The sequence below is a fragment of the Corvus cornix genome, chromosome 1A (assembly GCF_000738735.6).
Source record: "Corvus cornix cornix isolate S_Up_H32 chromosome 1A, ASM73873v5, whole genome shotgun sequence".
Lineage (NCBI taxonomy): Eukaryota > Metazoa > Chordata > Aves > Passeriformes > Corvidae > Corvus > Corvus cornix.
In genome coordinates this window covers 54,580,849-54,601,739 of record NC_047057.1, presented here as the reverse complement: position 1 = coordinate 54,601,739, position 20,891 = coordinate 54,580,849, and the positions used below count along the sequence as shown (strand labels likewise).

The following is a 20,891-nucleotide window of genomic DNA, read 5'->3' as shown; positions in this document are numbered from 1 at the left end:
TACACTTCAAGTTCCTCTCTATCTTCACTTTCTAGAAAAGGAACTCAAACAGTAAGTCTTGATTAGGTATATAAATTTTAAACGTTTTAATACTGAGATGTTAATCCAGAATAGGTTTACTGTTCAGAATACTTGATGGCACTTATAAAATTTTATTCTCACAGTCCCTGAACCACAGGTAGCCCTTTCAAAAAGGTGCCCTTATTCTACATGGCCAAACCCTGGATGACACTATGAAAGTTTCAGACACAAGACCCATTATTCTTCTAATCTTAACCCTATCTCTTTTCTAGTCCTACTCAGTTCAGAATCAGGAAGAGGTGCTTGCAGAGGAATGCTTTATAAGCCATGGGCCTTAACCCAATTTCACCAAGACCTGGGGAATGATGCAAAATGGCTCTCTAGGACTTAGAATTTTTTCACCCTAGCAAAGGCATGGATCTTAATCTCACTCTAACCTCTCTAGACCCAGACAGTGGAAGAGGAAATGTGGACTGCCACTGTCATAGTCTCCTCCCATCACTAGCCCAGGATCTGGATGATGTTACAAAGAATTCAGCACTCGTACCTTTTGCCCTCCAAACTTCAAAAATAATGGTAGCGTTACTTAATCCTAACCCAAGGATGGATATCTGCAGATGGATTTTAGGTGAGCCACAATCTCCTTCCTGAGTGGGACTGTGGACTGGGTAAGGAATTTCAGGAGTGACATTCTCCTGTCATTCACTACCTGTACTAAATGAGTCTCACACAGCTGGGTAAGGGTAAGACTCTTCTCCTCCCCTGAAAAAATCATCAGGACTGGTAAATGGCTTCAATTATCAGAAAAAAAAAAAGTCACCTGGCCTCCAGATGACTTTCATAATAAGTTTAGATGGCAGTAAGGGGCTGTACAAATCGTTTTGACAGTTGTAGACAGCCTAGTGACTCAGAACTGAATGGCAGTACCTGCTCTCAAATTGTTTTTAAGTGCTCACCTGTTTGGTGAGGTTAATGAATAGGGGGTGAACCAAATTCTGATGGTTTTCTGCACCTTGTGTAGGAGAAGATATAGGTATCACACTGGGTATTTAGTCTTTTAGATGAATCTGGAAAGTGAGTTGGGACCATCATATGGCTGAAATTGTGAAAACTTGTAAGAAGAAATTTTATTTCTTATAAAATCAAGAAGAGAAAGCATTTCCTCAGATGGAATCACATGATTCTGGGCACCCCCAGAGGGACACCAGTCCCTACTCCAGCACTTTACTAACCTGTGGAGGAGAAGAGACAATCCTGCTGATGCTCCCATTTTTGTAGTTAATCTGAGACACAAAAAGAGCCTTCCCTGCACAGTAAGGGATATCCAGTGAATCATTTGGGGTTTGCCTCCAATATTAAACTACCATCTGTACTTACTGTGGCCAGTTTCTCAATCTCCTCTTCAGATGATCCAAGAGAAGCCAGTCCAATATCCTAAAGCAAGTAAGCGAGCAGACAGTGTTACACTAGTGTGATTATTCAGCCCAAGGGAGAGAAAGAGGGGAAGGGAGGGCCACATAATTTCTAGCATGAATAGCATGAACTATTCATTGTTTTTGTCACCCAAAATGACCTTCCATGGCTTCCAGGATGCCTACCTCTCCCTGGCCCCCAGCTACATACCACTGGGAGTCGCATTAGATGAGTGTTTAATCCTCAGTGTTCTTTGTGTAAAATTAACCACCTCTTGTCTTAATGCTGGACTATCTACCGCGGGCAAAAATTTACAGGGAGGCATGAGAAGGGTTTTATCTTTGCCATTACCTTTCTATCCCTCACTCTTTCTGACAGCCCTTATGAGTGGGTCAGATCTGTGGAGCGATGATTCTGTTTACTTTCATCTGTGCTCCCTGTTAAATGTTATTTTCACAATAGGAATCTGTAGATGTCTCTTTTTTGCTATCCCAGGAGCCATATCATGCAACAAACAAACAAAATTAGGGCATTCTCACCATTCATCGTCTCATATTGAATGGAACAAAAAAGAGCTTTCATGGGGTGAATTTCAACTATGAAAATACTTTGAGGGGAAAAAAAAAAGTGAAATGTGAAAATTCAATGAATGTTATCCCATGTTGTATAGTCTGAGTTATTGATAGGAAAAGAAGAAAACTGAAAGCTTTGAAATTGCTATAATCTCTTATTTCTAATGTGTCTTAAGTTGCAGTATTGAACTGAAGAGGTTTCTTCCAGAAGAAATTAAAGACGACTAGGATACTTAAAGTAATACTCTTCTGATTCTGATAATAACCAATATTTATGATCAAAATGGCAACTGGCATGTATTCAAGTTGATATGACCGGAAATCACATCATATGAGGTGAACTGCTTTTCTTTCACAGATATTTCTTCAGAGATCTTCAGAGATCATGTTGGGACCTACATCATGTTACCCCTCTGATCTTATTCCCAGTTTCCACACTGGCCACTGATTGATAAGCCTGGACAATGAGATATCTTCTTCCCTCTGCCGTGGTTTTGAGGAACACTCATAGTTCTGAAGTCTTTAATTATGAGAAGTTATTGAGTTCACTCGGGTCTGACACTGACTGCTCATACTAAATAGCCCCTTATTGTACAAAGAAGCTCTGTTTGCTTTTTGGAGCCTCCTCACCAGTGTGAGCAATGCTGTGAGAATCTGGTGAGCTGTAAAGGGAAAACCAATTCTGATGAATGACATAGTGATGGACACAATTAAAGTCTCATGTGAGACAAGAATGTACATCCAGAGACAGAACCAGCTTGGAGGCTTGGCAGCTGTTGCTGTGTAGGTTCATGTGGTGTAGGACAGGAAGCCAGGGGAGCAGCTCAGTCAGTAGAGCTCAGACTCCAGCCCTACAGAGACAGCCTTCTCCAGACTGACACAGCCCTCCCACAGAGAAATCCCACAAGCTCTGCCTGCTCTGCCCTTCCTTCCACACCGTGTCTGTAGGGAGCAGTGCTACCACTCCCTTGGAGTAAATGTCTCCCAGGGCACTGCTAGCCCACCACGCCTGGAGGCCATGACTCAGGCAGAATCCAGTCTTAAAATTGCATTTCGTGATGAGCTGCATGTATTTAAGGCACCTCTGGCCTGCTATCCAGAGCAGTTGGTTAAAAAGCCAGCAGAAAATGTTCTTACCTGTGAGAACTGGGCAAACTCCTTGTCAGCCAGCATGGGAACATGACCCAACAACTCATGGCAGCAGTCTCTGGAAAATAAGTGACCTTCTTGTTTATTAAAGGCTTCCTTTTTCTGCCCTTCATGAATTCCCCGTGAAGGACTTTAGCCAACAGACCCCAAAGGGAGCTGATGTTAGTGGCTGCCTCCATACCTGGCCTGATTCTGCAAGGATCAGAGCATTCCCTCCTGCCACAGGCAGCCAGCTGCCCCCTGCCACCTTGTCTATTGTCTGCTTGGGATGGCATGGGCACTAACCTTCTATGTCACAACATCTTTGAAAGGTCCCTGTTTTGTCCCAGCATACAACAAAAGCATCTGTGTGGACTTGTAATTTTTCATGAAATGTAATTCCTGTTGTCTGGCCAGCACTTACTGGGAGAGTTTCACAGCAGGAAATCAAACCCCAACAGATGGTAACTGAAGGCAGGATGAAAAGATTAAACCACATATTCTTCAGTCTTTTCCTTCCCCAGACAACTTTGCAAGAGAGACAGAGAACCACACCCTCTCATGCATGACTTCCCCTTCTAACTCTCCGGCTACCAGTTTCTCAAATTGTTTCATTCTGTGGACTACTGGATAGAACTCCAGAGCCAGTCCCAAGAGAATGATCCCAAACACATTCAGAAGGATGGAATTATGCCAGGGCATCAAACTTACGGTTCTGGGGAATACATGGGAGAAGAGAAATGCCTAATATACTGTGTGCACTGGAAGACACGAAATGCCAGGCTGGCAAGGAAGTCACGAGCAGACAGCAGTCCTGCAGCTGGTGTCAGCTGGAAACCTGTTCTCTCTGCAAAGGGACACCAAATTTAGCTGTTTCTAGGGTTAACTACACAGCACATTTACTTTAGCTATAGATTCAGGGATCCTTCCTGCTCTGTTGCAATAGTTCCCTCCACCAAGCATAGCAGGCACACCCTGGCTTATCATTAATGTGCCCTTGTACTGTTATGGGGCCAGCTCCTGCAGCATGGAATCACCTACCCATCCAGCCTGTGTGTATTCACACAGCAATGAGATGAGGTGTGGCAGTACTGCCCACCCCAGTTCACATTTTTTGCACATTTACACACATTTACCTATGTTCCACATGACAGTGCTGTGTCTGAGATCACACATGGTCCCTACAGTCAAGCAGGGAACAGAATCTGCATCTGGATTTTTTTTTTCTTTTTTTTTCTTTTTTTGCCATTATGTTTGTCTAGAAGTCACTACACAGCCTCCCAGTGATGTGATCATAGGTGTTTTGCTTTGCACGTGTCTACAGAACAGGACAGAGGAATGCAACATTTCTGCACTGTGATTTCAGCTTGTACATCCAGTGTTACCCCAGAGCACCCTGCATTACCATGAAAGGACTGTGAGAGACAACTAGAAAAAATAACCAGTCTGGTGGTCAATAGAACACACAATCTACATCTCCATGGGAAACATGTTGGTGGTCTGCAAAGCTAAGAAAATTGAAAATCACTGCTTTCAAAGTGAGCCAACAATAATCTTTCTGAAGTCCTATATTCAAAATCTGTGCTGCATTCTCAGCTCCCATAAATGACATGTCATCTTCTTTAAAGCATAAAACTACATTTTAAAAAAATTAGAAATGGCTTTATTCTCAATTCTTTATCCATATTCTAATGTGTCAGGAATCCTGTAACCTTTTTTTTTTGTGTGTGTGTGTGTAAACAAAGAAAAAAAATCCCACCCAGAAACCAAGCCATTTTCAAGATTTGTTTTCATTTGTTTTTTCATGTTTCTTCCAGAATTTCTTGTCTTACTCTGTCAGGCTATTAGTACTTTTCCCATTAAAAAAAAAAAGAAACAACAAAACAAAGCAAAAAAAGCACACAGAGAAAAAAAAAAGGGAAAAAACCAAAGAAGTGACAAAATATATGAAGAAATATAGGAATGAGAGGACAGCAAGGAGTGCTTCTACCTGACATTGAGATGGACTAGGTGGTGGGCATTTGTCAAAGTTATCTTCTACTGCTCCACTCAATTCAAAGGTAATCAGTACAGAACTACCTCAGAAGTGAGCAATATAAAGAATACCCTATGGAGATTATGTATCTATCTTTGTCTATATGCTAGTCCAATCCAGAGGAATGTGAAAATTTCAGAATCTGGTAATCTTTGGGCTGAATTCTGAGTGAAGTGAAAAGTGCACTGGCTGAAAAATATATTGTATGAAAACCAAGACCTTAGTAACTCAATTTTGGAAGGACTGTGAAAGAGTCTAGGGAAATTTATACAGCTTTAGCATCCATGCTGGAGGAGAAGGAGAGAAAATGAAAATTACGGCTTGTGCTCCCTGAGATGTCCTTTTAAATATAGGCCAGTGAATCAGACAGTCTGCTGATGGAAGAGACTTGGCCAGCTGCCTTGAAAAGCCCCAGGAAAAAGTTATCTGCTGAAGGTAATATCTGCAAAATCTGAACTTCTAGTTCATGACTGCACAATAAAACCAGCAATCAGTAGAGAATTGGGGGTGTGGCTGGTTGGACCTGCTGCCCGAAGATCTGGGAAATCAAAATGCATTGAAGAGAAGGTCTGGAGCAGTTGACCTAAAGTGATCTGCAAGGCTTAATTCTTGGCCTAAAAACTGGTGTATACAGGCGGCCTGTGCATTGTAGTGTGAGCTTGCTTGAGTTCACTGGCTGTAATTTCTTCCAGCTGTGGAGCACAATGACTGCCTACATCCAAACATCTTTCCTAGAAAGAAAGATGTGCCTAGGTTCATCTAGTTAACCCTTTGGAAAAACACTTGCCATGTGTAAATAATCACACTGTTAACCACTTAATTCCCTTTAAGTAATTATGAAATATTTGTGAAGTACAGTTCATTTCTCTTCAAACCAGCCTCACTAATAGGTAATAACAGACAGCTCTCGTGCTGAATCAAAAGGAATTGATTTCTTAAGGTTACAGATATTGCTAAGTTAAAGAGAAGATGAAAGTTTATCTGGCTGTATGGGCTGGTTTTAACACGATCACTTTCTTTCCAGGTTATCCCCCTCTCTCTCTCTCTGCCTCCTATAGTTTATTGTTTTCAAAGCTGTCCAAGGGGAGGTTCAGAATGGACATTCAGAAGCTTTTCTTTACTGAGAGGGTGGTCGAACACTGGAATAGGCTCCCTAGCGAACTGGTCAATGCCCCAAGTCTGACAGCATTTAAGAGGAGTTTGGACAATGCCCTTAACAACATGCTTTAACTTTTGGTCAGATTTTAGACCTTGCAGTTGCTTCTGACTCAGACTAAGTCTCGGTCGTGTGTTGGTGTGACCCAGCCCCCTGCGGGGCTGGGGCAGCGAGATGCCAATCAATCCCAGCCCATCCCCTGGATGGAGTTCCCCAAGAGGCAGACTCAGAGGTCGAGGGGCAGCTCAGAAGCCTAAGCCGCATCCCCGGGGCCGTGCCCGGGTCCAAGCCACCTCCCCCGGTTCAGGAAAATTCTCGGTTACTCGGTTGTTCACTGGTTCTCTGTTGTCACTCCCGCTTCTCAGTTTCCCCCAGTGGTTCTTGTTAAATTGTATCCTCCCCCTGGCTTGTAACTCATTGGTTGTTTTCTCCTTTCACCGGGGTTTTCAAATTCCCTATAAAACTGAGGACGAGCTCGGGCGGAGCCATCCCATCCCATCGAATTAAACCTGTTGGAAGCCAGACCCGAACAGCCTCTCTCTTCCTTTATCTCTGAGCTAACGTGAGCCAATGCCATCGGCTCCTGCCATGTTCCCTCTGCACAGAAGCCAGCTAGCTAGCCAGCCCAGCCAGCAGCTCTTTTCCTGATGCCGAAGTTGCTTCAGCGACACACAGAAGTAGCGCAGCTGGACTGTCTCTGACCTGGGGCATGCCAGAGTCTGTGCCTTGAGCACCCTAACACTGTGTTAGCTGTCCAATGATGTCAATCTTCCTGCTATTCTAGAAAGTATTCTGCCTAGTGAAATGACATAGTTAGAGGAAAGCAAGGTAGGACATCCATTCAAAGCCTGCTATAATGGGACAAAAATAGTTTCCTCTCTTTTGCCTCCTAATTGTCCAGCTGTTAACACAGCTCTTCTGAAAATATTTTGTTTCATTCGTGCATAACCCGTAGGCTAAAGTAATCCAGTTTTAATCTACAGTTTAATGAGGGTAGGACCAGTGGTTACAAGAACCATTCTTTCCATTATCCTTAGCCATCCATTCCAGAATGGAATAAAATGCCTCTGAAATGCTTGATTCTCACTCCCAGTTAGTTCACACAATTAGCTTACAGTAGACACCTTGTGTTTATAGTAAATGAGTTGAAACTCACTGAGAACACCTTTCCAAATATTATTGGCAGATTTTTCAGCATTGCTGTTTGGTTTTTTTGGTTTTTTTTGGTTATGACACAGAGAAAATTTAGAACCAGAGCCTGTACAAGAAGTGAGCAGACTCCATGCAATCAAATCCTGTCAACCAACATGAACAATACAAATAGGTTTATGACAGGACAGTCTCACAGTATTCTAAATTCTCCCACTTTGATATCACCTGATACACTTCAAGGGTATGAATATCTGTGGTAATCAAGTCAGAATCACAATTCCTGGAGCTCCCTCCTGTCAGTTACTGTGTAAATTAAATGAGATCAATACTTCAAGAGAAAAATATTTATCAGCCCAATTATTGTAAGAGGGAAGTAAGGTGGGTAGTTGAATAGAAGGGAGAATACATGAGAAAGTACATAATGCCTACACAGAAAAATTCCCACAGCTGGGTGCAATGGTGTTCGTGGAAGATGCTTTTCACATAGCAACCCTCCCTTCCCTTACACTAAACATGCAATAAAGGCCTTGTCATCAAACAGCTTAGTCTTCATTAGAAATGCTAATGTCTTAAAAACTCTTCAGCAACAGAAAGCTTATTCAAGCTAACTTGTATCCCCTACTCTTATACAGAGCAGGTCTCTTGCTTTTCTGAGTATTGTATTTAAATATAATTTATTTAAAGTTAAGCCATATTTTTTATTGTTTATTTCATCATAGTGATAAGCTGTCTTCTCTCTGGCACATCTTTTCACTGAGGAGGAAGAAGGCAGCTTTAAAGTTCACCTTTCTTTACTAATTCTTGATAATCAGGTGGTTTACACAAAAGCACCTGGCCTTGGGTGCAGCCTGTGGCCTCATAAAGATAATGCAGGCTCCCTTGCTCTCCTGCTCTTTGCTAGTCAGCCCCCAGCTAACAGGTCAGCCTAGCAAACGTGTGTTCTTTTTCCAAGGTCGCATCTTCATGCCTTTATGGACTAGCACCACAGCCTTTGCGCTCTCCTGTCAGCCACATGGTAGGCACCAACAAGTTTAGTGTGGCAAATGGTGCTACGGAGAAGCAGAATTGTTTCAAAGCAGCTGCTGATTGACTAGAAGAATCTCCTGGAAATATTTTTCTCCAGCACACATTCCCATCCTGCCTCATGCACCAGGAACAAAGTGTACTTGAGAGGTATGTACCTGTACTTGTGTTTGGGTCTTACTGTCAGCATGGCTATAGAAGCATAAAACAGCAAAAAGGCTGTGAAGAAGTCATGCTGAGCAGTGTCTGCTGTGACTGTAGTGCTGCTAGCCCTGGGATTAGCTGGTTAGTGCCACACAACTGCTGCCACTCACAGAACAGGCACAAACTTACAGCCTGGTCCCTCAGTGTGCCTGGTGTGAATGTCCTGTGCTACAGCTCCCTGTGCCTGAGGGAACGCTACAGCTCATCAGCTCTGCTCACCAGCCTGTTTCCTAGGAAATGGTTTGTGGTGCACAAATTTGTGCAGGAAACCCTAGAATAAGCCACGGTTTTTAGTGACCTGACCTTTTAAAAATCTGGAGACATCCTGAAGTTGAGGTATGTTATCCTCTCGGTAGCCACAGTGTTTCTCAAGCTGCTGGAAAGCATCCAGGTACTGTGTACAGGCGTGAGTAGGGTAAAGGCTCCTCAGCTTCCTGTAGACTTCTCCCCTGAAAATCAAAAACTGTACAGCATGAGACCCCTTAATAAATGAGTCCTTATCTGTCCTATCTACAGATCCACAGAGAGATGTAAACCCCCAGCAGACATCGTGGTCTGAAAATATGAGCTCAGGACACCTGGTGCTTGAAAGCTGGTGCTGGTTGGGTGTAGCAAACCAGAAGGGCTTTTTGCTTCACTTTTCCTTCAGAAGGTGTCCTTTAAGGACACCTTTAAGGACTCTAATACTCATACAGAAGTGTTTCTTGATTAGGCACCTTCTTCCTTACAGTGTTGGAGGCATCAGGGAAATCCCAGGGAGAGAGCTGAATCTGGGATACTCTGTTGTTCAGTTTAGGAACGGAATGAATCGGGTATTCTTCCCTTTCAATACTGGGGAAGAACTTGGAATGCTGGTCCTTCCTTTTCCATGCTGAAGCCTAGCCTAGATTTGCCTCTTAAAAACCTCAGAAAAAGCACCTTTTCTGATACTGAAGAGTAATATCTGGACAGGTGAAGAGGTTTGTATTTTTGCAGTTCGAAATGCCCGGCACGGGCTATGTGTTTGAAAGATATGCCAGCTTCTTGAAATATTTATCCCATTAAACAGAAAGAGACGAGCTGAAAATAATATATGTAACCTGATTTGGGCACAGGTTTTAAGCTTCTCACAAACTTGATGGTGCTTGGATTTAGAGTTGTGGTTTGGAATATATTTAGCTGTTGCAAAATAAGCAAGTAATAATAGGATGGCAAAGAACCTTATAGAAATGGTTATTTTTGTTCAGACGTGGCCCTAGGGTGTTAACAACTTTATAAACATTGTTTTATGAAAATTGAGATCATTCTTGGAAATGCTGGGTACGGGAAATGACCTTTGGTTGGTTTTGTAATTTTTCTTTTTTTTTTACTATTATTATTATTACTCTCTTTTTTTGTGATGCTATTGTTGCTATGGAGGTGATAGCCAGTCCTTGGTAAAGGCTCTTCATTTTTACGAATGTCTTGCGCAGCATGGGAGTAATGAACCAGAATGAAGCGGGGAGGAAAACCTTAGGAGGAAAAAAAGTTAAAAGAACAGAGGGAAACAGTGGCTGCTGTCACTATTGCAAAAGCCACAGGAGACTGGGCCATTTCCATGGAAGAATTAGGAAAAAATGAGGAGGACTAGAGTTCAAGTGTTGCCCTGGCTTATTTCCTCATAGAATACCACTGACTTCAGTGGGGTTGCATGGGATTTGAACCAGCGCATGGCTCATGCCCAGACTGGAGTCTAGAGAGAGCAGGCTTGTTTACACTTCTGCACATATGGTCTCTTTTATCAAAGTGTCATTCTGCTGTGTGTCCAAACATTGGCTACCACAGAAATGCAGGCGGTCCCAGAGACCAGTGATGAACTATCCAAAGCTAAATGTACCTCTAAGACAATCATCTGAGTATTCTCCAAAGTCAAGGGAATAGCAGGTATGAAAGAACTGCTGGAAGCAGAGTCTATGGAACACTCTAGAAAGGAGACTCCTAACAAAAGATGGAGCCAGATGCTTGAAAGACTTTGAAGGCAATAACCTTATTTTACATAATTTCCTTATTGTTCAGGAAAAAAAAAAGTGGCACTATTCAACTTCATTATGAAGATGTGACAGGTGCATCCTCATAATTTTGTCCTGAATTCTCTGTTTTTCTTACACAGCTTTTACCCATATGGCATCTCTGACTGCTTAGATTCAGGGCCTTCCAAGAAGTTGTTTTGAAAACAAAAGCTCAGATCATCTGTACCCTCTGTTTTCTGAAAGTCATATTTCTTCACTGGCTTGGTTTTCATTTTTATAACCATGTTGCTTCAAACTGAAGGCATCCAGCAACTCTTCAGAGTGACACCAAGGGAATTTAGTCTGTGCTACAAATTTTGCCTGCAATTGCACAGTGCTCAATTAAGTTGTGCTGTAATGCAGCTGACATCAGGGTACGGCCTCAGGGGGCTGAGATAACAATTGGGAAGGCTAATTTTGGAAACAGCTTTACTTAACAAGGCAACCTGGGTTGCTGGGGTTGGCTGTTTAGGGAAATGGGCAGATACTCCTTTAAAAGTCTATTCTGTTGCCACAATGGGTCTAATTCTAGGTGGAGAAGAGCTGGAATGACGAAGGTTGGCAACAAAAGAGAAAAACAGGAAAGAACACAAAATTAAATTTTCTTAAATGTGACATTCCCACACGCCATCCCATGCCAAGATTGTTGGCTGGTGGTAGTAATCATGAGCATGACACTGACCATCAATCTTTGACTATTGAAAGATGCTATAAAAACCTATTTGAGCTTAATAAAAATGTGTCCTCCTGGATGAGTTGGATGCAAGGTTTTTATGTGGTCATGGCTTTCTGTGGCACAGTAGATTTTATTTTAAATAAAGTAAGTATTGAAAGAGATGGGATGGCAGTGTGGTTGAGGTTCTGGCATGACACAGCTAGTCTATGGATTTAAATTCTGGCATTGGAATAAACTTTGCATGTGATTTAGGGCAAATTACTGAAGTTCTCAAGTTTTCAGTTGCGCAGTTAGAAAATGTGGTCTTCATTCTTCCTTTCTCCCACCTAAGGCCTTCTTTCCATTTATATCGTAAACTTTTGAGAACAAAGACTCTCCTATGCACACATGTGGCACCTTGCACAATCCCAGGACTCTGCTCTTACTTGAGGCATGTGGACATATTAATGCTTTGTAGTAACATGCAAATGTGTAATTCCTGCTGCTTACTGATATATTTTAAAGTCAGTGGGAGAAAGTGGAAACAGGGGTATTTCAAATCTGCCACATACTTCACATAATGTTTAAAAATATACTTTGAATTTTAATTTTGTTTAATTCATTGGTTGATTTTTTTGTTGTGTTGGGGTTTTTTTGGGTTTTTTTGGTGTTGGTTTTTTTTTGTTGTTGTTATTGTTTTGGTTTGGTTTGGTTTTTTTTGAGTGGCAAACCTTCAGGAAAAACAAAGCCCCAGTGAAGAAATGCTGTACCCTTGTAAAAGTAACTTACCATCATTTCATATGATATCTAAGGCCCTTTTACAGTTTAAATAATGTACCCTGGAAGGGTATTTCAAAATTTCCTCTACTTTCAGTTTGAGAAAATGATATGTATTCACATTAAAAGCAATGAATACTTGTAGGAGAGCAAGCTATTCTGTGAATATTGAGTTAGCCATATCCTCTGAGTGAATTTCCATCCCATGAGTGAGCATTTTTCTCCTGGGAACAGGTTTGAAAAGGTGGTATTTTTGCCAGCACCATGGCTATGGTAAATTAGAGGTCAGTTAGAAGTTATTCTATAGGCTCCAGGTGTTTTCTGGGGATCAGCAGGAAGGGAGATGGTCAGGAAAATGCCTTTTGCTCTAGGATGTGAATAGTTAAGACCAGCCCAGAGAATGGCATTCTGCAAAACAAATGTCCAGAAGATGACATTTAACCAAAGAGTAAAATGTGGGGTGGATGAATACAGTTTTAAAAAGGTTATAGCTGTCTCACACTGCCAGTCTTTCCTGGGACTGTTGTGGAATGGCACAGGAATTGGAGCAAAAGTACCAAACTCACCAAGTTGCTGTTTCCTGTGCTGTGTACTCGATGTGAGGTAAAGGGTCTCCTCTGTAACGAAGAGAAGAAATATGACATGTGTCTCAAGAAAGTTTCAAGTTCAGTTTCCAAGTACTATATTTTTGTTTTGCCTGCACCATGAATATTTGCTGGAATGAAAATAGAAACAGTAAAATAGTAAATAAGGAACTATTTTTTTGTCTTGGTCAGCTCTGATGTTGGCATTCTCTGCTCTGTTACAATGTGAGGAGGAAACAGAGGGATATGTAAGAAAGAGATCTGTGTTCAGAAGGTTTACAGATGGAATAAGAGACCTTCAGGCTTGCCATCACCTCTGCTGAAGGCAATCTAGCAAGCAAAACACAGTGTGTGCCTGGAGAGTCCCCTCCCGGAGGATGTGATCAGCACAGTACTGTCACAGAGAACTTTCATAAAGCCGTGAGCAGAGAGCTGCCCAGGCATTCACTGCATGGTTAGCACTGACTTCTCTGATGGGTGTTTTTTTCTCCTCTTCCTCACTGTTGCTTCTTTTGTAGCTCTGAGTCAGTTCAGTTCTGCTCTTGGGCTGTTCTGAGCTGGTCTGACTCTGGTATTTGATGGCAGAGAGAAAACTGTACTCAGAAATCTCACAAGACTTTGGAGACCCCACCAGTTCCTGGATGCCATGAGGCTGATAATCCACGATCAGTTTTACCTATACCTTTGATTTACCTTATCAGAAAGCAGGGTAATTCTGGTGAAGGCTTGCACATAAAGGTGGAAACATTTTTATTCTCTTACACAAGAACTGAGAGCTTTGTATATTTTTAGGTAGTTAATGTGCATAGATGGAGACATTTAAAAAAGGAAATAACAAAAATAATAAATTGCTTTCCACTGTTAAATATATATATGTTAGTAAATAGTGTTCCTTAAATTTCCCTGAAAAAGATTAGCCTCAGCTCAGGACCGAGTCCTAAAAGGAACTAGAAAATTGAAATAAAGAGGCATATTGAAATAATTCTGCTAAAACAAAATCCGGCACTGAGCTGGGATATGTGAACGCAATCTTAAGATTTTTGCCTTAAAATGTATTTGCTGTGTTGTCACAAACGCCAATTTTGTATGGAGTGAAAGCTTTTGTGCCTGAATTTTGTTCTCTCAAAAGTGGCCCCACTGATACATTAACAAAATATTACATCTCTGACATTTCTTGCACATGAAGTCTGAAAGTACATGAGGAGCACTGAACTCTCCCTTCAGCAGCCTTGTACTTACACTCTGTAATTAAAGGCCAGGTCAGCAAAGAACGCCCTCCGTTTGTTATACTCCAGGTCAGCGTATCCCTGGGTTAGAAAATAATTTGGGGGAAAAAAAAGCCTTACATTATGAGAGATCTGTGGGCATAAGTAGAAATCAACAGAACCAGCACTGGATCTGTAGGAAGTACGGGCTCCCCACCCAATCTCCCCTGTGCATTTATTACTATGTTGTGAAAAACAGACTCAGCGGTATCTGTTTAAAGGGGAAGTTTACCTACTGAATACCAGAATTTTCCTTCTTCTCCTTCTGTGTTTACTAGAATTTAAACTTCAAGCAGGCTTTGCCAGCTATTGAATATGCATACTGACATGGAATCACATTCCTTTTAATTTTACATCATTCATAATAGGAATTAAAACTGAAATCTGAAACTGTGTGCTAATATAACTCATAAAACAGAGTTGATCAGCATCACTGTTCAAATATTTATTATTCTAAAATATTCAGAACTTACTGGAACCACTTGGTATACTACAAGCCAAATTTGTCCCTTAGGTTTATTCGCACAATTTTTAGTGTAGCAATAATACCAGTAAGCCTGCAGTTAATGAGTGTTGTGTGCGTGAATCTGAGGAAAGGGCTGGATCCTGGGAACATGTTTATTTTGTCATGTGCTGTGGATAATATGTTCATTCAGACGCCACCCTTGCTTGTCAGTGGCTGTAACAAGTCCATTTACATGAAAAAACACGAAGAACTGTTGGGCCAGGTTTACATAGATGCTGTGACCTCTCAGCTTTGCCCCTGCTGTTCTGAGGGCTCTGCACCCACCCTCTGAGCAGCAGGAGCCTCCCTGGGGGACCTGCAGCCAGTGACAGGGTGGCCCAGAAACTGGTGTCACAATGACATCAGTTTGATTGGTTTTGGCCAGTAAAGAGAAAGTAAAGAACAAACTGAAGGTGTGGAGATAAACAACCCAAACTGTCTACTTGGTAGGAAATGTTTATGCAAAATCTTTCTTGAGCTACCTTGAGCTACCTGTACATCAGCTTCTTCTGTGCTTTCCCCCAGCCTCTCCATTTTTTGAGCCCTGCTCAGAAGCATGATAAACAAGCCCATGCTGTGCTCTCTCCTGCCACAGACAAGCGGTGTTCAGTGCCTGAGGTAACTTGTTTTCAACTTGTTAGGGATTTCTAAATTGCACTACATTCTGCAATTTAAATTTATCCCCGCTCAATACTTTGGTTACTCTGCACCACTGCTGCTTTCTCTCAACTTCTTCAGTGCTCACACCTTCTATTTGGCAAAGATGAGGGGAATTTGGTCCAGTTCAAAGAATTCCCAATACATGTTAATTTGTCTAATGAGAAACAGCCTAAGAGCTCAGGAAAATTACAAATACTTGGACTGTTTGCATCAGAAAGAAATTAGGAAGAATTAAATATGCCCTGATTATTGAAGATATGAAGCTCTCCTAGAGCATTATAGTTGAATAAGTGATCCTCAAAACAGAAGACAGACTTATAGACTTGGAAAGGCCTATTTCATATTACACAGGACTGTACATAGCTCACAACAAAATATGGTTTAAGGTTAATGAAAGGGACTAAATAGAATTCAGACATGTAGAGAAGGGAATGACAAAAACTTTCTTGTAGATTCTGTTCACACATATCTACACCTGCACTGCATTTCTCAGTGCAAAGTATGTCCTTTTTCTTTCCTTTCCATGCATCCCTTCTGTGTGATGCTTGACAGGACACAATGCTGCTGTGACCTGCCTTGTCGATTGGCAAACGGCCCTTTGGAGTCCCTTTTGTGTCTGTGTCTAACTCACACCTCATCTGTACTAAAGCTGGGAAACTTTGATGAGAAATGAGTGTTTGTTTGTTTGTTCCCAGTACTTTGCCTTAATATTATCACTAGAGCAGGACTCCACAGTGCATTTTCCCCTTCCATCTCTTAGAGTTTGTGCTTAGGGCATGGCTAAGAATACACATATAAAGCTCTTACAGTAAAACCCTTTTTGTGGTCCACTCCTGCAGGGACTCATGCAGTCCTTAATTCCACTGAAGATGAGTTTTTATCTGCCCCTTTGTTTTTGCTCTTCGTTCTAGAGTATTTGTTTACTCTTGAAGTTTCCCTTACAACAATCTCCCTACAGAGAGTTTCTCTTTTAAAGATGAAATAACAGTAATGTTAAACTTACAGGCTGGCCATGGTCCAAACTGGGATCATACTTCATGATCAGATGGTGGCAGTTGTCCAGATCTTGGATTTTTCTAGGGAACCAGGGCACTGGAGAGAAAGCAGAGAGTTAAACAAAAGAGTATCAAATACATTTTAGAAGACAGAGTAAATAAAAGCTGTGATGAAGATTAAAAGCTTTCTTTTTATCAATATCTAAGAATATTCATATCTACATGTTACCATAATTGTCATCATACATGCCAAGTTGACTTGTTTCCAGGCCAAACTGGCAGATTGGATGAAAAATTATCTGAAATTAACTTGCTGTGATAATCTCTCAGTTTTAATTAGTAGAAACAATTTTTAAAGGCAAAAATATCTTTTAGATCAAATGTGCTGTTCTGTTTGACACAGGACAGCAAATTTATTTCAACATTCTGGATTTAAGAGTATATTTTGATCTTGTCTAAAAAGCAGTCTTACATTTTCATACCTTTAAAAGTGAAACAATATTTTAAAAGGAAAACGTGAAATTTCTAAAATTTCTAGAAACTGAACAGGTGAAGAAGCATCTTCAAGTTTTTTTCTTCTGGCTCATTTTTTTTTTCCAGCAACATTATTCTTTAGCTAAACTTCCAAACAGCTTCCTTCTCATGAAGTGGGAAGCTTTTCCAGTGACTAAAATTAAAATAAAGTGTGAACATTTTAATTTAAATGTCAGTATTTATGAGAAATTAATTTAAAAAGAAGTGTTGGAAAAACACAAAGTTGATTTTGCTTTCGGAGGTCAGACTGATGCTGTAATCAAACTTTCTGTGGTACAACTCAGGTCCATTTGGGGTCACCCTTAATCTCATACTGGACAAGACATCAGACATCTCTGTACTGAATGTTAAATTTAACTTTTGCTGTATTATATTATATCCAGGCACATCAAGTTTAGAAAAGTACAAACCTAAAAATACTCAGATATTGGGGAAACTCCATTTTTTTCATGTCTTACAACCAATTCTGTGATACAACAGAAGAAATACCTGTTTGACAGATGTCTTATGTGCACCCAGAACTTTTTTCTGAGCCTTTGTCTCTGGCTGTACCAGTGGTTCTGCATGCAAGGTACCTTTCCAGCCATCTATTACCATATCCGCTCAAAACCTGTACCTGATCACAGCTGCCCCCGGGTATGTCCCCACACACATCTTGCCTGTTCCTTGCAGAATTGAATGTAAACACGCCCTCTTTCGACAGTGCCTTGTTTTTATTGTAGTTCCACATCCTGGCACATCTGAAACCTCCCAAGTCCCAAGGAAATCCTAAAGAAATGCTTCTCCAGCTCCTAAACCCTCTTTGGCTCTCCAGTTTCCCTGATAATAGTGATGCCCTCTTGATATCCCCACGGCTCCTGAGAACAGCTTGGCGTGGACTGCATCTCGTAGTTAGCCTGACAGTGAATTTCAAACAATACCCAAAGGTGCCCAAATGGGTCTGTATTAGTTAAAAGTGCTCTGGGAATGTCTGTCTGGCCTTGTCAAGGGAGGGAAACCCCATGGCAATTCTGTATTCAGAGAACTCAGCCTGTGAGCTGGACCCTCAGCCTTCTCTTCTGTCATCCTCAGGATTGTATTAGTCTCTAACGGCTGTATTCACCCATTCCTGCCTGCAAACAGGAAAAATACCTGTCTGCTCCTGTGTTTTTCTTGAAGCAACCAGTTCTCTGCACAGCTCTCAGCACACAATCTTCCTGTCATTGAGGAGTTTCTAGTTTCTCCTCAGCTTTTTGTTCTGCTGCCCTTTCTCATCTCCCTCTTTGCTGGAACACTTTTCTCACCTCAGTTCTGCTGGCTATGATGAAGTGCTTCTCTTTCTGAACTAATGGCAATGGAAAGCAGCCATGCAGAGACAAATAATGAATGCACAGTCACTGGCTTTCCAGACAAATTAAATTACTATCATGAAGCTGAAGCTAAAACTAAAAAAGTTACTCCGAAAGAACAGCACTAATAGATGCATACATTGCTTACCTTTGTCTTCTCTGCTGGCTTTCACATCCTTTGCTACTCTCTTTAAGGTGGTGATGAGGATACCAACATCAGCACTGTGAACTTCACATTCAACAAAAATGTCAAGATCATCAGCAGAGTTCTTGGGCTTTTTGGTTCGACGGGTTTCAAAGTGATAGATTTGAGTTTCAAACATCTGCAAGAGTCAAGTGTTCATATGATGAAGCTTCTCCAAAGACTGAAAATCCAGGTAAGTCTAGATACACTTCCACAGTGTCTTTAAAAGGTGACTAAAAGAAGTATTAATTAGAAGTGCATGTTAAGCAATGAAGACCAATAATGTCTGGTTTAGAAAGAGCTAAAATACAGACAGAGCTAAAGATTAAACACTGTAGAAATGGGTAGAGAGAGAATGAGATGAATGATGAATACTGTTGACTGTAGAATTTCATCTGTGCAGAAACAGTAAATGAATGGCCGGGTAACTTAAAACCCTGCCAGAACGAAAGCAGATCTATTGATGTCTAATAGCACCATAATCGTTAAAAAATTGGGAAAATAAATAACAAGTACAATGCTTTTCTTTAGAGTTATTCATTTTCCCAGATGAGAGTGAGCACCTGGTGGGGGTACTTCAAGTGCCCAGACTACATAATGCCTGTGTGGCTCACAGCTCTTACAGTCTTTGTATCTCCTGCCAAATACGCAGAGAAAATTCACTGGCTTCTAACATCTCCACAGTCTGAGTGCTTGAAATGCTGGCCACCACAACTGCTAGAAAGAAACAACAGATTGGTATCTGCTCTAAACAACCCTTGCATAAAATGTTGATTCTTCTAAGAGACTGTGCCTAGATGCTCCCTTCCCCCAGAGCACTCTCCCTCTTTGCCCTGAGACCAGACCGCCTCTCTGAGCAGCTGGAGCAAAACCAGGACAGTGAGAAAGGGGGAAGGCAGCACAAGGTGCAAGTCAGGCAGGGAGCAGGAGAAGGGTGAGAGAGGGAGAGATGCAGACTGGGAGACATGAAGGCAGTAGGGGCAGAAGAGAGGGCTCAGCAAAGGAAGGGAATATTGAGGTCTGTACCTCAAAGACTTCAGCTGCCTTAGAGAGCTCAATCTTCCTCACGTTGTAGAGGGTGAGGGTCAGAATGAGAGAACCTCTGTCATCTTCCCTGTTGGAGTCCAGGCTGCCTTGGCTGTTCAATGACTGTAAGCCACACATCTTCTCCTTGTTGGCCTCTTCTTTTGGGCCTGAGATCCCCACCAAATCCATCTTCATTGGGAGATAGGGGTGGGGATTGCAATAGCCAGGTGTTGAGTGGAAACTGCCTGAGGGTGAGGGAGAAATGGCCCAGGGAATTGGTGGGACTGGAGATGCAGGGTGTCTGTGTGGGCGGTGAGCTCAGAGCTGCCAGAAGCAGGGAGACAAGTCTGTTGCTGTGTGTCAGGCGTAGGGATGTTTATGTTGGTCGTGCCAGACGCATCAAGGGAAGCCGCCTGTATGGGATGTGTGCAAGACCCAAAGATGGCCCTCCTCCCCTTGGTGCCTTCAAAGTGCTATCCTTCTGCTCTGTTTGAAGGTGTCTGCAAGCTGTTCAGCCCTGGATGGGGATTCCTTTGTGGAGAGACAATCAATTAGCCTGAACTTCATTTACATCTCCCAGTCTGGACTGACCTGCACAGTGTCTGAGACTGTCCTGCCTCCCCACTCTCTCACCTCACTGGGGCCCTCTCGGTATTGTCTACAGCCCCAGTGAACCAATGGGGTCTTCTCCCAAATCACAGCCCAATCCAAGTATTGTCTTCCCTGCACAGACACAATTCTGGGAGTGCCAGAGACATCTCAGCCAGAGTCAGAACTCATTGCCTACTTCTGAGCTTTTCCTGCTCACAGGACCTGAACCTTTTCTACCCTACCCCTCCAAGAGACGAGTGCTTCCTCCAGGCTACATTCCTCAGTTGGAACTTGTTTCATGATTTTATCTCCAGCGAAATAGGCTCTTAAAAAAAAACAGGGTCGCACCTTTTTCACGGGTGGCAGGACAAGGTCCAGCGGAATTCAGCTCTGCTCCTGACAGGGCAGGCACATCTTCCCTTCCCTTTTACTTGACATCAACAAACCTGGTTTTGGATATGAGCATCTATATCTTCATACCCCAAGTTACAGTGGGCCAGACCCCCTGTGAAGGTCATCCTGCAGGTCCAGAGATAAGACCACCCCTCTGGCCTCCCTTTGGAGATAGAGTCATTTTTTATGTCCCCCTTAGCTTATCCTGGCTCGATCACACCCCCAAGTGCTATAGTGCTCTTGCCTCTTCCCTGGCCAGGGAAGAGAAACAAAATTTTTTTCTATAAGGATCGTGACAGCACCATGGGTTCCCTTGGGCCAAGACAGAGTACTGGGAAGGTCTCAATTTCCTCATCTACATTGCTGACAGACAAACCCATGGTGAATTTCACAGCACCATGCCCAGGAGGCAGGTCTCAGCATCCTGAGGAATGTTGGCTCCACCAGACCTCAGGCACAGTGGGCTTTGCAGGGTGTGGTGAGTGCCAGCCTAGGAAGAGGCATCTCCCAGCCATGCCCAGCCTGGGCCCAGGGCTCATGAGACAGGCTACAGTCTGCCATGCAGAACGCAGCCCTGTTGCCCACTGCAGCACCCTCCAGGCCTGGCTTGTGTCCCAGGTGACTCCAGGATGGCAAGGGGGCATCTGAGAGGTGGTGAATGGC

General features: G+C 42.4%; 1 protein-coding gene across 1 annotated transcript in view; it reads right to left on the bottom strand.

The window, feature by feature from the left end:
- Window positions 1-19,433, bottom strand: part of LOC104696496 (tyrosine 3-monooxygenase-like) — a 34,795-nt gene extending 15,362 nt beyond the window's left edge. The window contains exons 1-9 of the mRNA XM_010410877.4: window positions 19,245-19,433; window positions 18,183-18,357; window positions 16,181-16,269; window positions 13,987-14,054; window positions 12,730-12,780; window positions 9,008-9,153; window positions 3,846-3,981; window positions 3,144-3,213; window positions 1,399-1,455 (exon numbers count right to left, since the gene is read on the bottom strand). Of these exons, the coding sequence (XP_010409179.1) occupies window positions 1,399-1,455; window positions 3,144-3,213; window positions 3,846-3,981; window positions 9,008-9,153; window positions 12,730-12,780; window positions 13,987-14,054; window positions 16,181-16,269; window positions 18,183-18,357; window positions 19,245-19,433 (981 nt within the window). The remainder of the gene's footprint in view (window positions 1-1,398; window positions 1,456-3,143; window positions 3,214-3,845; window positions 3,982-9,007; window positions 9,154-12,729; window positions 12,781-13,986; window positions 14,055-16,180; window positions 16,270-18,182; window positions 18,358-19,244) is intronic.
- Between the last annotated feature and the right edge of the window lie 1,458 nt (window positions 19,434-20,891).